This window comes from Urocitellus parryii, chromosome 8, assembly GCF_045843805.1.
Source record: "Urocitellus parryii isolate mUroPar1 chromosome 8, mUroPar1.hap1, whole genome shotgun sequence".
Classification (NCBI taxonomy): Eukaryota; Metazoa; Chordata; class Mammalia; order Rodentia; family Sciuridae; genus Urocitellus; species Urocitellus parryii.
Window position 1 is genome coordinate 99,848,970 of NC_135538.1, and position 13,655 is coordinate 99,862,624.

Consider the following 13,655-nt stretch of genomic DNA (forward strand, 5'->3'; position numbering starts at 1 on the left):
CTCTGAATTATCCACTGTGAATGCTGATTTTTATCTCTCTTGATTCCAATACCAATTGCTTCCAATACCAACAGGTTTACTATTTTGCTATGTTAAATGTGACCCTATTGTTGCCTTTTAAGCTTGTACAAAATTGAATAAGGAGGTATATGAGATCATGTCAGATTTCAGGAGGATGAAGTAATCATCTTGCTTTTTTTTTTTAACCCCACTTATTTGGTGCAAATAAACATTAATTTCTCTTGGCAACTTTTTAACAACTTTATAACATTACCGTGTACAGTTTAATCATAGAAACTGTGAGGGATTGCCTCAGAATAGTGGAAGACCACTTAATTTCTTCCTTCCCAGTGACTTTGTCCCCTCCACAGTCTATGCAAAGGGGCAGGGCCATGGTATTCCAGGACACTGCTCTGAGCATCTTCTGTGCCATGACAATTCTGCCAAGCTTCTGAGGAACTCTGAGAATGAGCATGTTTCTCACCAAGCATCTGTTTTTAATTACCTTCAGCTGAATAACTCTGATAAAAGTTGTGGTTACCCGTTCAGTCCTCCTTAGACTCTTAATTGTGCTTATTCCAAGCACAGCATTTACACACCATTTTAGGCGCCTAATGGGGGTGGCTAATATGCCAGGGAGGAAAGGAGGCAGAACTGCATGCATTGTAAGAAACCAAACTCTAGACAAATTGCATTTAACTTGTTGGTCACTACAAGGCTTGTTGCACAGCAAGCTTGGGGTCTAAAGAACCATGTATTCATGTACTTTCTTGACTACATTGAAATGCCTAGAGGAGGGAAACCCTTGAGATTGCCCAGCTCATCTTTCAGAGTGAGGCTGAGATGTCCTTGCCTCACTGTGTAGGAAGTACACTTTCTCCCAGGCAGGTCTCTTGGCCACTACTGATAGGAAGAAGTATCAAGCTGCGTGTAGTTGCTGTGAGCCAGAGAACCATTTGAACAGCTGGTGGGTCTCCTAAGCCTTTGTAGACTGACCTATAGAATGAGCCCCTGTGGAAAAACTGGAGGGGAGGGAACAGAGGGAGTGAGATAGGTCAAATTATGTTATGTACATGTATGAATATGGCACAATGAATCTCACTATTATGTATAATTAGAATGTGCCAATTAAAAAATTTAAAAGAATTGAGTTCACAATAAGCTATTTGTTTCTCATGCAGACAACTAAGGAGGACTGAATGGGTAAGCACAACTTTTATCAGGGGTTATTCAGCTGAAGGTTACTCCGCTGAGGAAAGTAAAGAATCAAATCTAAAATTTGAAAATCATTTTGATGATTGAGAAATAGAAGTTTAACCAGTGACAGCATTTAGATCCTGTTGGACTCATCTGTCAGTATTAAATCTTGCCAAGTCCAGCCCAATTTTTCAGCCAGGTTGCTGGCTTTCTAATATGCTGTATCTTCTGTGTTCTACTGTCTGGACTGTGCCATCAATGAAGAAAAGGGTGATAACTGGGCATGAAAGAATGAACAAGGCTTGTCGTCGGAGCAAATACCCATTTATTGAGGAACAGCTCTGCATATTTATAGAGCCAGGGGTGGTTTGACAGCTGTTATGGGGTGCTTTTTGATTAGAGGGTAAGGATCAGGTGAGCCAGCAGGACTAGTCTGATTGGTGGTTAGGATCAGGTGAGCCAGCAGGGCTCTGATTGGTGGGTAAGGATCATGTGAGCCAGCAGGGTTATGATTGGTGGGTAAGGATCATTTGAGCCAGCAGGGCTCTGATTGGTGGGTAAGGATCATTTGAGCTAGCAGGGCTCTGATTGGTGGGTAAGGATCATGTGAGCCAGCAGGGCTCACCATTGGACGGCTCTTCTTCGGGGATGGGGAAGTTAGTCTTTGGAGCCTGGGCGACTCCCAACAGGGCATAAATATAAAAGCATAAGAATTATAAGCTTCATTGGACCTTGAGGGTCATTGAAGGTCATTTCAGTTATTGAGCAAGTGATAAGTTAGTGTTTGTTGAGGGTTTCTTTTCTGGATGATACACAAAGTACTCTGAGGAATATATTCTAGAAATGTAGTTTTATTGCAAAGGGGTATGAGACAACAACGATAGTAATATGTATATGTGTGTTTGTGTGTATATATCTGTAGTGTGTGGAACAGAAAGAGGAGCTATTTCATGGGTAGTGGTTTTCGTTTAGCTATGTGACTGATTCAGGACCAAATTGCCCCTTGAGAGAATGTATATAAGCCTGTGTATCAGTGGATTAGTATGTTTAATTCAGACTGTCTTCGTTATTTTAAACTTTAAATTTTTGAAATAACTTCAAACTTAGAAAAGTTGCAAAAATATAAGAGAGTTTCTATATGCCCATCACCTAGTTTCCACCAGTGATAGCGTAACCACCACCTGGTCATGGAACAATATCAAAACCAGCACATTACACTGGTATGACACTGTGAACTAAACAAAAGCCTTTATTTAGACATCAAGAAGGTGGCCTAGGCTTTGTGTCTTGGCAGCATTCCCAGGAGCCTAAACTTTCTCTCTCCATGTGCATGAGTCTTCCCTTGAAATCTCTGACCTGACAGGCAGGAGAAGAGAACTTAAGTCTATGCAATAGTTTGTGGATTTATATTATTCCTCAGTTGTCCTGACCCAGAGCCTTGGACCTTTCTCTCAGCCACAGTGTAAGGAATTCACTCTGGCTTCTAGTCAGCCACCTTTACAGTTTACTCAGTAACCTTCTACTCTGCAGGGTACAAAGGAATTTCAAGTGCAGTATCTCCATTTAGTTTACACATCCACAGATGGTCTGCTGTGTCCCTGTGCAGGCTGCAGCTTCTCCAGCTTCAGTTTCTCTGAAAAGCAAACTCTGAGTCCTGCACCTTTTGACCCGTGAGAACTCAGGTGCTATATCCTGTTGGAGTCTCCCAGGGCCTTGTGGGAGTCCTCTGTACACTCCTTCATAGGCCTTTGAGGTGCTTTCTAGAAAAAAGTGGCAGTTCTTCCACACATTGCCGTGGTTTCTTGGCAAACTTCATGCCAAGTCTGTCTTCCCTCAGCACTGGTGTCTGTGGCTCCTTTCACAAGCATTGCTTCTATCTGTCCAGAGGCTCCATCTTGCTGGAAGGTGTAACCTATGGGAAACTGTCCCCATCTTCTCAGGCTGGACAGTCTTTGCTTTCAGATACAAGGGACAGCTCATGTCCAGAGGATCAGAGTCTCCCATGTTTATGTAGGTGTTGGAAATTTTCTCTGAGCAGACTCCTGTTTAGGAGAGTCTGTGGGAAAATCCTGAAGAAGAGCCCTTTGGAGACACCATTTAATTTGAGGGGAATTTGTTCTGGTTTGTGAATCAATTTTGTAAGGAATTCTGTGTTTAAAGGCCCAACTTCAGTTCTCTGGCTCTCTCCACTCAATAGGTAATGCATATTTAAGAGCTGCCTGAAGGGTTAACTCACTTTTTTCTTGTGACTATAGATGCACACCTCAAGGAGCTGGCTTACTTGGGCAGTTAATTTCTCTCTGGAATTTCTCTTGCTTGAATGTCCATAATACATTGACTTCCGCAAAGAATTGATTTCCACACAAAATTCCCTGCTTGCCTTAAACCCTTCCCCACAAGCCGTTGGCTGCCTGCATAAATATGTGGTTTCCTCATGAATCGTTTGTAGCATACCCAATTGGAATTGAGAGTAAAAGGGCTGGGGAAGAAATGTGATCTGACTGTCGATGTGCTTCTTTTATGAGAAAAGTGAGACTTATTGACTGATAGAGGACCACAGTTGCAATTTCCTGCCGACCTGACAATGCACCTGGAAAGTGTTTATATGTGATCATGCAAATATTCCATAAACGCTAATGGCATTAGGGCAGATGAGTCAACAAATCCAGCCATTAGCTAAAAATGCATGCTTTCTGAGCACTGGTGCTGGCATTGGTGATGAAAAGAGTTATAAGCCATAGACTACATTTTTGAAATGTTGAAAACTTTCCCCTTTTCATAAAGTCTTGGTAATGAACTGTCATTTCATTGGTAATGAAGTAGAAGTGTGTATCCAAGTGAGATCATCAACTTTAGCCTTCAGGGTAAGTTCTCATTGTATGCTTTCAGAAAAGGTGGGTTTAAAAAAACCTCTCTCTTTGGCCTGAGGATCACAGGTGTGGGTCTTGGTGTGATCACCTGTGTGATAGGGAGCTGGACACTATGCACAGGTTTTCTTGAAGGTGGGGATTCACAATTACTCTGAAGGGAAAGATTTTAGCAGTTAATCATGACTGGGAAAAAGAGCTATGACATTTCTTGTGTATTGATGAGGATCAAAGATATATACTGGGCATTTATATTTGCCCATTCAGAGACAAAGACTCTTCATGGACTTGAGACTCATTAGTGCATACTCTGTTTTGTGCATAGGGAAGAATTGAGATAACTGATTTAATATTACTAAATGTACTTTTGACATGCATAAGGCCAGATTTGATTGCTTAAAAACATATGAATACCCACATCATTAGGACTATTTTTTTAAGAGAGAGAGAGAGAGAGAGAGAGAGAGAGAGAGAGAGAATTTTTTTTTTGATATTTATTTTTTAGTTTTCGGACACATCTTTGTTTGTATGTGGTGCTGAGGATCGAACCCGGGCCGCATGCATACCAGGCGAGCGTGCGACCGCTTGAGCCACATCCCCAGCCCAAGTACTATTTTTAAAGCATTGATTTTATAACTGATAATATCTTCATGCTTAGGTTGGAAATATGGAATTCCATCAAAATTTAGAGATGGGCTACTGGAAAATAGGTATGGATTATTTTCATGGATCCAGTGTAGATTGAAGACTACAGTTTCTCGGCTCTGGCAGTGCTGATATTTGGTCCAGGTGATCCTTTGAGATGGATGCTGTCCTCTGTGCTGCACTATCTTCGATTTCTACTTACTGCAGATAGCACTTTCCTCTACCTTCTGAGTTGCAACAATTAAAAATGTCTCCAGAGAGTTCCAAATGCTCTCTAAGGAATGAAATTATCTTTGGTTGACAAGTCCTGCAATAAACTAAGATCAATGAAGGCTTAGAGAGGACCCTGGATCCCTGAAGTCATGTTAGCATCTTGAATAGTAATTCAGCTGAATATCATTGATATCCCAAATCCACTTTTGCTGAGTACCACATGGTGATACCTGTGACAAGCACTGTAAATGACGTCTGGAAGATGGAGAAGTGCTCAGAATCAAAATAATGAAGTGCAGTGGAGAATGGGTCAATTAGTCCACAGAGGGAAAAAAAAAAAAAACCAACTATTCTGCAACTGAGTAAAAACCATAAAGAATGGCTGTCTTTTTACTAATACCCAGGATAGGAGAACTTCCAGGGCCCACAGTGAACAGCATGATGGCTGCATTGATGTGAGCTGGTTCCCCTCACCTGGCCGCCTGCTCATCTAACTTCCAGCCTCAGGGTGAGCTCTGATTCTGCTTCATATTCCACCAGAGCCTGAAGCCCTCCTGGGATTGGGATGTTAGTCCCTCCTGACAGGAGTCAGGGAACTGAAGAGTACTGGTTTAGAAATAGTGCATGTTATTTAGAAATAGTGCATTGTTGGATGTTGCATACATGTAATCCCAGCTGCTGAAGACACTGAGTAAGGAAGATCACAGACTTGAGGCCTGCTTGTTAACCTGAGGGAGACACTGTCTCAAAAAAAAAAAAAAAAAAAAAAAAAAAGGCTGGTGATGCAGCTCAGAGATATATTGCTTGCCCTGCATTTTGGAGGCCTGGGATTCAATCCCCAGAATTCTGACCCAAATGGAAAAAAAAATGTAAAAAATCCTATTTCAGATTTTTTTCCCCACGGGGACTGTGCTTGGCTATGTGTATATGTGTGTATGTGTGTGTGTCCCTTGTGGAATGTGTGACACATCCAGAGAGGAGCAGGGTCTTCAAGCTCCCCTTCTGTCAAGGATGCTGCTACATCGTGACTGCCAGTGGGTCACTCAGGGTCAAAGATATACCTTTAGTAAGACCTAAAGTTGTTATTTCGTTTATGTGTTAAAGTCAATAAAATATTACTTAAAGGGAATGAGGATGTTATGGAGAAGGAGAGTTCTGGAATCCCAGCATAATGTGCATCAAAATGTCACATCTCTTCCTAGCCTAACTTTGGGAAATGTCACACATCCTTTCCCTCAAGTCTCTCTCTACACTCTGACCTAAGCATGTTTCTTTTCTATGTGATGAGGGTGGAAGGGATTTTATATTGTCTGGATTTTGGGTGTGGAAAGAGAAACTCCTTAGCTAAATTTGACCTGAAAAGCATTCTATAATTTTGGAGGAATCTGTATTTATATAGCAATATCACTTACCCTAGTTCTGTTTACCAGGTAACCTTGTGTCTGAAGGGCTAGACTACTGTCTTTATGGTGAGAATAGATACACACCTCAAAGAATTGACTTACTTGTACAGTTCATTTGTGTTCTGTTAATGCCCACAAAAACACCAATTTTTGCAGAGAACATGTTTCATATGCTGTGCTCATGATTGGAAGGCCACAGCAAATGCCCCTTCCTCCCAGCCTGGTCACCAGACTCTGCTTTTTGCTCTGCTGTGTATATTTTACCCTACTGTTTGGCATTCTGTTTCCCTGATGTTGGGGAGAAGAAAGAGAGGATAGGCTCTTCTGAATTGCACAGAAGTGTTGTTTACAGATCTACTCTAGACCACTGTTTCTATCATTTACCAGTTTGACTTGGATTTGGCTTTGGCAATTATTTACTCTCTGACTGTGGGGAAGTTACCCAGCATTCCTGAGTGTGGGTTTCTTTTCTGTTACACTTGTAATCATAATACATACCTCACAGAATTGTGAAAATCAATGAGACACTTGAATCTGGCAACTGGACTAAAATGGCTTCTCTATAAATCTTTGTTTAAGGTGAGTATTATCATTATACTTTGTAATAACTTCTTTTAGAAAATATAAAAATACGTCTAAGGAAAAGAATCAAATTGAACTGAAGTGTAACTTGCACAGAACTGGACATTCTTTTTGCTTAGGGTCTAGTAACAGATTCCTACCCTGATTTTCTAGGTTTCTTTCCTCCTTCCGTTTTCGCAGTGATTTCTATTTGTAGTGAGTTTCCAAAGCAACTCATGGCAAAATCACCAAGAAGCGATCTTTTCCAGTGTCTCTCTCTTCTTTGAACATCTTTTAGGATGAGTAACTACACAGTACATTGTTGCTCTCTCAGTCATCTCTAGGAAAGTCATTCTCAAAATGGGGTCAAAGATCACATACATCACAACCATCAGAGCATCTTGTGATCAAGAGGGCACCTGTTTCCTCATCTCTTCATCATGCTACCATCTGCTAAACTTGAATATCGGGTGGTAGGGCCTAGAAATCTGTCTCTTGCATACCCTCACATTAGGGTTCCCAGAGAAAATACAGCATACCTGGCCAAATTTAAATTACAAATATGCAACAAACAAGTTTTTAGTATATGTATCTTCTGTATCATGATTAAAATATACTTATATTCCAATTTCTGGGTATTTAAATAATCTGAAATTCAAATTTCTCTGGCAATTCTGTGTTTTGTTTTGTTTTGTTATGGGGGATTGAACCTAGTGGGGCTTACCCAATGGGCCACATCCCCAGCCTTTTTTTTTTTGTATTTTATTTAAAGACAGGGTCTTGCTGATTTGCTAAGTGCCTTGCCAAGATGCTGAGGCTGGTTTGAATTCACAAATTCTCCTGCCTCAGCCTCCCAAGTCGCTGGGATTACAGGTGTGTGCTACAATGCCCAGCTGTATTCTGTTTTTGTTTGCTAAATCTGACAACTTTACACTACGACACATTAAATTTTAAGAAGCGGTTCTAGCCTGGCACAGTGGTGCATGCCTATAATCCCAGTGGCTCTGGAGGCTGAGGCAGGAGGATCCAAAGTTCACAGTCAGTCTCAGCAACTTAGCAAGGTCCTAAGCAACTTAGCAAGACCCTGTCTCAAAATAAAAAAGTAAAAGAGCTTGGATGTGACTCAGTGGTTCAGCACCCCAGGATTCAATCCCCAGTACCAACCAACAAACAAAAAACCAAAGTGGTTTTAGGAGATGTGCATAGTGTAGATGCCACTGAGCCCAGCACAGAGGCAGGAATTGCATAGAAGTGTTGTTTACAGAATGGTGTTTAATGCCTTGCTGGGTCAATGGTGTTACAATTCTTCCTTATCCCCATTTTTCTTTTCCGTGTCCTGATCCGTTTTCAGGCTGAGTGTTCCAAGCCCTGCACTGTGTGCTGTTGAGACTGAGTTACTTACAGGGAGGACACCCTGGGTGCTCTTTGCCCCACACCACCCCAACTATGTCAAACCTCGATAAGGTCAAAACCATGTGGGAGCCTCTGAGACTCACTGTATTAGGGTGGAACAAATGTAGCCTGCAACAGGCTGAGCAAGCTGTTCTTAACTTGGATTCCCTCACTAGACATGAACATCTTGGCCTCGGACAGGCTCTCAGGCTGGGGGCGCATATGTGTACAGTGACATAGGAAGCAGTTCAGCAGCTCCATCAATGGCCTTTATTCTTCCCACCCACAGTGTCACCCTAGTGCAGTAGTCTGATAGGGTCCCTGGTTTTAATCAGAGTTCTGTCTCCCTGATGTTGGGGAGAAGAAAGAGAGGATAGAATCTTCTGAGATGTGAGCGTCTGCCACTGGCGGGGCTCAGAAGCAATTCAGGAAAGGGTCAATAGAAATATCCATGGAATAGCCAACATGCCAGTTATTTTAGTGCTTGGAGTTTAGAGGTTGCAAATTCAAAAGTCTACAGGGTTTAGGCAAAAGCATCATAAATATATAAAATCAGAAGGGTGGGGAGTACAGAAAGATAATCCATGGCCAAGAAGGTGGGTCCTTCTTATCTCCAGCTAATCCTGGACCACCCCACAAGAATTTGGATTCAGAAAAGCTAAAAGTCTGAATTTTTATATTGTCTCCTAATTTTAAAATGTTGGAAATAAAATAAAAATTTTTGGAAACATTGGATAAACTAAGTAAAATACATCTGTGTACACCATCAAACCCTTTAGAAAGTCGATTTTCTTAGCTATCTTACACGGTATTACATAGCTACAAACATGTTATAGAAACTTCTTAGAATTTATAAAAATAATCTCATATGTTTAGTTTGTGCAAAATTAGATTCCCAAACTCAATGGTCCAATAGAGAATTTAGATTTTATATGAAAATATAAAAGACACTAAATTATTTTGATAGTAAATCCTTTAAAGAAATATTAAGATGATATAATAATTTATAATAATTTAAGCAGCATAAGAGGGCATTGAGGAGATTTGGCTTGTACTTGAACTCCGCCACCATGTCTCAAACTCAAGCATGGCTAATTCAATCATTTGGCCTTCTGCTCAGAGCCAAACCATTGACTGTGTATCTCTGTGTATATCATAGAGGAGAGGCTCAGATTAAGTGTCACATGTAACCCTCTCACTGTGCAAATTTAAAAGGTAGACAATAAAAGATGCTAGTTCTTGAAGTGTGCAAATTATGGTCTAGGTGAGCTGCCTGGAGGAAAGGGAGTGAAAAAGATTTTGATCCTGAGGGAGAAAAATAAATCCACAAGAGTTTCAGCATGTTAACACAAAGTGTATAAAAATGTAGAATCATTGCAAATAAAGAGATTTTTCTTTTTCAGCAACCTCAACATATGTGGAATATACTTCAGTTTTTTTAAAAAAATTATTCATGATTTCTATAGGGAAACAGAGTGTGTGCTGCTGGTTATGGATACTTTTTTCATCTTGTGACCAACCAAACATCGCAAGCTCCGCTCCTGTCATTCACTCGGAACATTGCACATTCTTGTACAAGGTAACTTTGGGAAAATTCAAATATGAAATGCTTATGACTTAGCATTTTTTCTTTGGGACATTCACATGAGGGGAAAACTTTTGACATTTTCATTTGATATTTGGTGATGCTGAAACTGGAGTTTTGAGATGAGACTATATTCCCTGCTTCTGTTGGTGGATGTTGTTTGTGCAGGCCATAGGCCTCACCAACTGCTTTCTGGGTTTTTTTCTCACAAATTTGAAGAATACAATCCATGTGCAATAACAGAAGGGAAGAGTGAATGGAGTAGGATTTACGTAGTTAAGAAAATAAGAGAGAGCACTCCCACGATAGAGGGGAGATTGATAGCAGAAAACCCCTGTTGGTGTGCTAGCCTGAGGGCCTGTATGATTTTTGATTATGATCATTGACCAAAATTTATGTTAAACAGGCATTGAAAAAGCGCCAAAGCAATTGGTCAAAATCTATGTTAAACAGATGCTGGAAAAATGTTAAGGCTCTTGGCTTGGTTCTTTAGTCTTTGAGTTTTAATCCTTCCAGTAACATCCCTCTGGGTTCATCCCCACCTTCCATTTTCCCTCTGGAACAAAGGGGTTGACTAGAATGTTCCCAACATTTTACTTACTTTCATAAGTAAAGTCTCATGGTCTTTACTTATGAAAAAGACTTTGATGGGGACCATTACCCGGATTGCTTGACCATTATTCTTATTTAATGCTGCCAATTTATTTTTTTAAATCACATTATTGAAGCGTGATTGGTGTACAAAAAGCTGCATATATGTAGTGTGTACAACTTAATAAATTTGGAGAGAAGTATACACCCATGAAACCAATGTCAAATCTATGCTACAAGCACATTCATTACCACTAACAGTGTTATGTATCCTCGTCCAGCATAGCATCCTCTAGATTTATCTGCATTGCCACAAATAGGGGGATTCTTTTCTCTTTAAACGCCAAATAATATTCCTCTGTCAGCATGTACCACATTTTCTCCATTCATTCATCTGTTGATGAACACTTATAGTACATGCTTGTCTTAGCTACTGTAATTGTGTAAGCATTTTGGATCATAAAAATTTGGTGGTGAGGGGAAAGAAGAAGTCACTTGAAAAGACAGTAGGTCAGACTGTACCTCTTGTACCTGGAGAGAATTCTGTAGACAGAGCACTTAAACTTCCAAGAGATTGAAGCAACTGGCAATGAGAAGATCTTAGGAAGCTGCTGAGTCTGACTCAGGACCCCAATGGAGAAAATAGTCTTGGAGAAGAGGCTGGGCTCGTGACTTGCTCCTTTTTAAAGAAGAAGAAACTTGTTAAGTCTTTGTTACTTAGAGAGAAAGGCCTTCTAAGAGCAAGGACTTGGGAAACAGGTGGGGGAGAGAATTTGAGAAACGTGAAAAATGCTGTCTTCAGAATCAGATTCTGATTCAAATTCCCTAACTCTACTTCCAGTAGATTCACTTTTTTTTTTTTTTTAAGTCAGATACCTTATTGTAAAATACATACAAATCTGCATTGAAAGTTCAGTGTGAGGGGTTGGGCTTGTGACTCAGTGGTAGAGTGTTTACCCAGCACATGTGAGGCACTGGGTTTGATCCTCAGCATGACATAAAAATAAATAAAGGTATTCTGTCCATCTACAACTAAAAAAAATTTTTAAAAAGAAAGTTTGGTATGAAAATTAGAAATGATTTGTGTGATACACTGAGGAGAGCACCTGAAATGTAATAGCAACTTGATACTTGATAGCTATAAATAATTATGACAATAATTTTAGTAATGTAACTATGATGTTAAATGATAAGATGAATAGAATAAGGATTATGAACAATTGCTCAGCAATGTTGAGGTGCCAGTTGAGGCTGGGAGTAGTACATGCTGTTGAAATTATCATTATGACCGTGAAGATTTTATCCAGCAGCTCTGGGCAGTTCGGGAATGTGAGGGAAGAAAGTATCCCTACCCAGAGTACAGTGATGGTCAGGCATTCCAGAAAGAACAAAAGGTGAAAGGATTACAAAGGCCAGTATCCACTCACCTAAGAAGGGTGAATTCAGAGGGGTTGATAGAATAACAAGAAACCTGTAGGCTGCATTTTGTTAAGATGCAGGTCCCAGAGGGCAACAGATCAGAAAGGCTGAGGGATGAGCAGTGACAGAGAGGAGGGTCACAGGCTTAGTGACCTCCACTCTCTCATATTTACTACTTTTATGTCTGATGAGGGATTCATATTCAGAATATATAAGGCAAATTCTTCAATAGCAAAAAAAAGGGGGGGGGACAATAGAACTAAATTGACATTTTTTCCAAAGAAGTCATGCAAGTGACCAAGAAATATATGAAACAAAAAATTCTTAAAATCACCAATCATCAGGGAAAGGCAAATCAAAATCACAGTGTGATAAAACACTTCATAGTTTTTAGAAGAGAGATAATCAGAAAGACAAAAGGTCAGTATTGGGCAGGATGTGGAGAAAGAGAAAAGCTTGTATAGTGTTGAGAGCCACAGCTGAAGAGGCCCCAGCAAACTTCCAGCTGATTGGCTCACCATGGCCCCAGCAAACTTCCAGCTGCCAGCTGATTGGCTCCTCTGCGGTGATGCTCATTGGGCTGTTTCCCCGCCCTTTCAGACCATGGCGCTGCTCATTGGGGGACTCTTTTGGCTCTGCCCACGTGACTCAGCCAATCGGCCTCAAGAGCAAGAGGAGTGGTGGCAGTTGGGCTCTGAGGGAATTCCTGAAGAGCTCGAGTGGTGTGGCGTGTGTGTGTTCTAAAAATAAAGTTCTTTTCTGCTTGATAAGTGGCTCGTGAATTGTGCCCAGCCAGACTGCGGCAGTACAGTATTGGTGGGGAATAAAATGTGAGGATAAACAGGCTGAGGAGCCCTCAGAAAATTAAAAATGGAACTACCACATGATCCATCAATTTCACTACTGTGTATGTATCAAAAAAAAAAATGAAATCAGTCTGTTGAAGAGACATCTGTACTCTCATGTTCATTTTAGCACTATTTGTAATAACAAAGAAATAGAATCCATGTGTCTATCAAGTGATGAATACGGAAAATGTGGTACACGTACACAGAGGAATATTTTAAGCTCTAAGAAAATGTCAAATACTGTCATTTGTGACAATATAAATGAAGCTGGAAGACATTATGTTGAGTAAAATAAATCAGACTCTGAAAGACAAGGACCCCAGGATCTTACTTATATGTGGATTCTAAAAAGTTTATCTCATTTAAATTAAGAGTTGAACAGAGGTTAGCAGAGTCTAAGGATCAAGTACCAAGTTACAGTCAGGAGAAATAAGTTGTGGTGTTCTGTTACATAGCAGGCTTGGCTGTGTTGTAGGATTCTTAACCAGAGAGACAGGACACAAGGGCTTTCAGAAGGAAGCTGTGTTTATTGGTGCTGGCACTGGCCCAGCAGGTTCGTAACTAAATGCTGAGCCTCAGCACAGCAGGGCATTGCTTTATATACCCTGTGTTAGTCCTCCCTATACCTGTTAGCCCTGTTGCCTCCCTTATATGGTGCCATACATTCTGATTGGATATTTTCTACTATAAAGATACAACAGAATTGTGGTAGAGTTACCACATATTTTGGACCTAGGTACTAAGTGTGCCATGTCACCTTCTTTGTGTTGTGGGAGAGCTAGCTACAGAAAATGGTAATGTAACGTATATTACAAAATCGAGAAGAAAATATTTTGCATATTCTCATCATGAAGAAATTGTGTTTGAGGAGGTAGACATACTTACCCTATATGAACATTACATAACGTGTACATGAATAGAAGTATCACATGAA

General features: G+C 40.4%; 1 protein-coding gene across 1 annotated transcript in view; it reads left to right on the plus strand.

The window, feature by feature from the left end:
- Pkhd1 (PKHD1 ciliary IPT domain containing fibrocystin/polyductin) overlaps window positions 1–13,655 on the plus strand; it is a 426,978-nt gene that overhangs the window by 164,577 nt on the left and 248,746 nt on the right. The window contains exon 43 of the mRNA XM_026400889.2: window positions 9,745–9,857. Coding sequence (XP_026256674.2) covers window positions 9,745–9,857 — 113 coding nt within the window. The remainder of the gene's footprint in view (window positions 1–9,744; window positions 9,858–13,655) is intronic.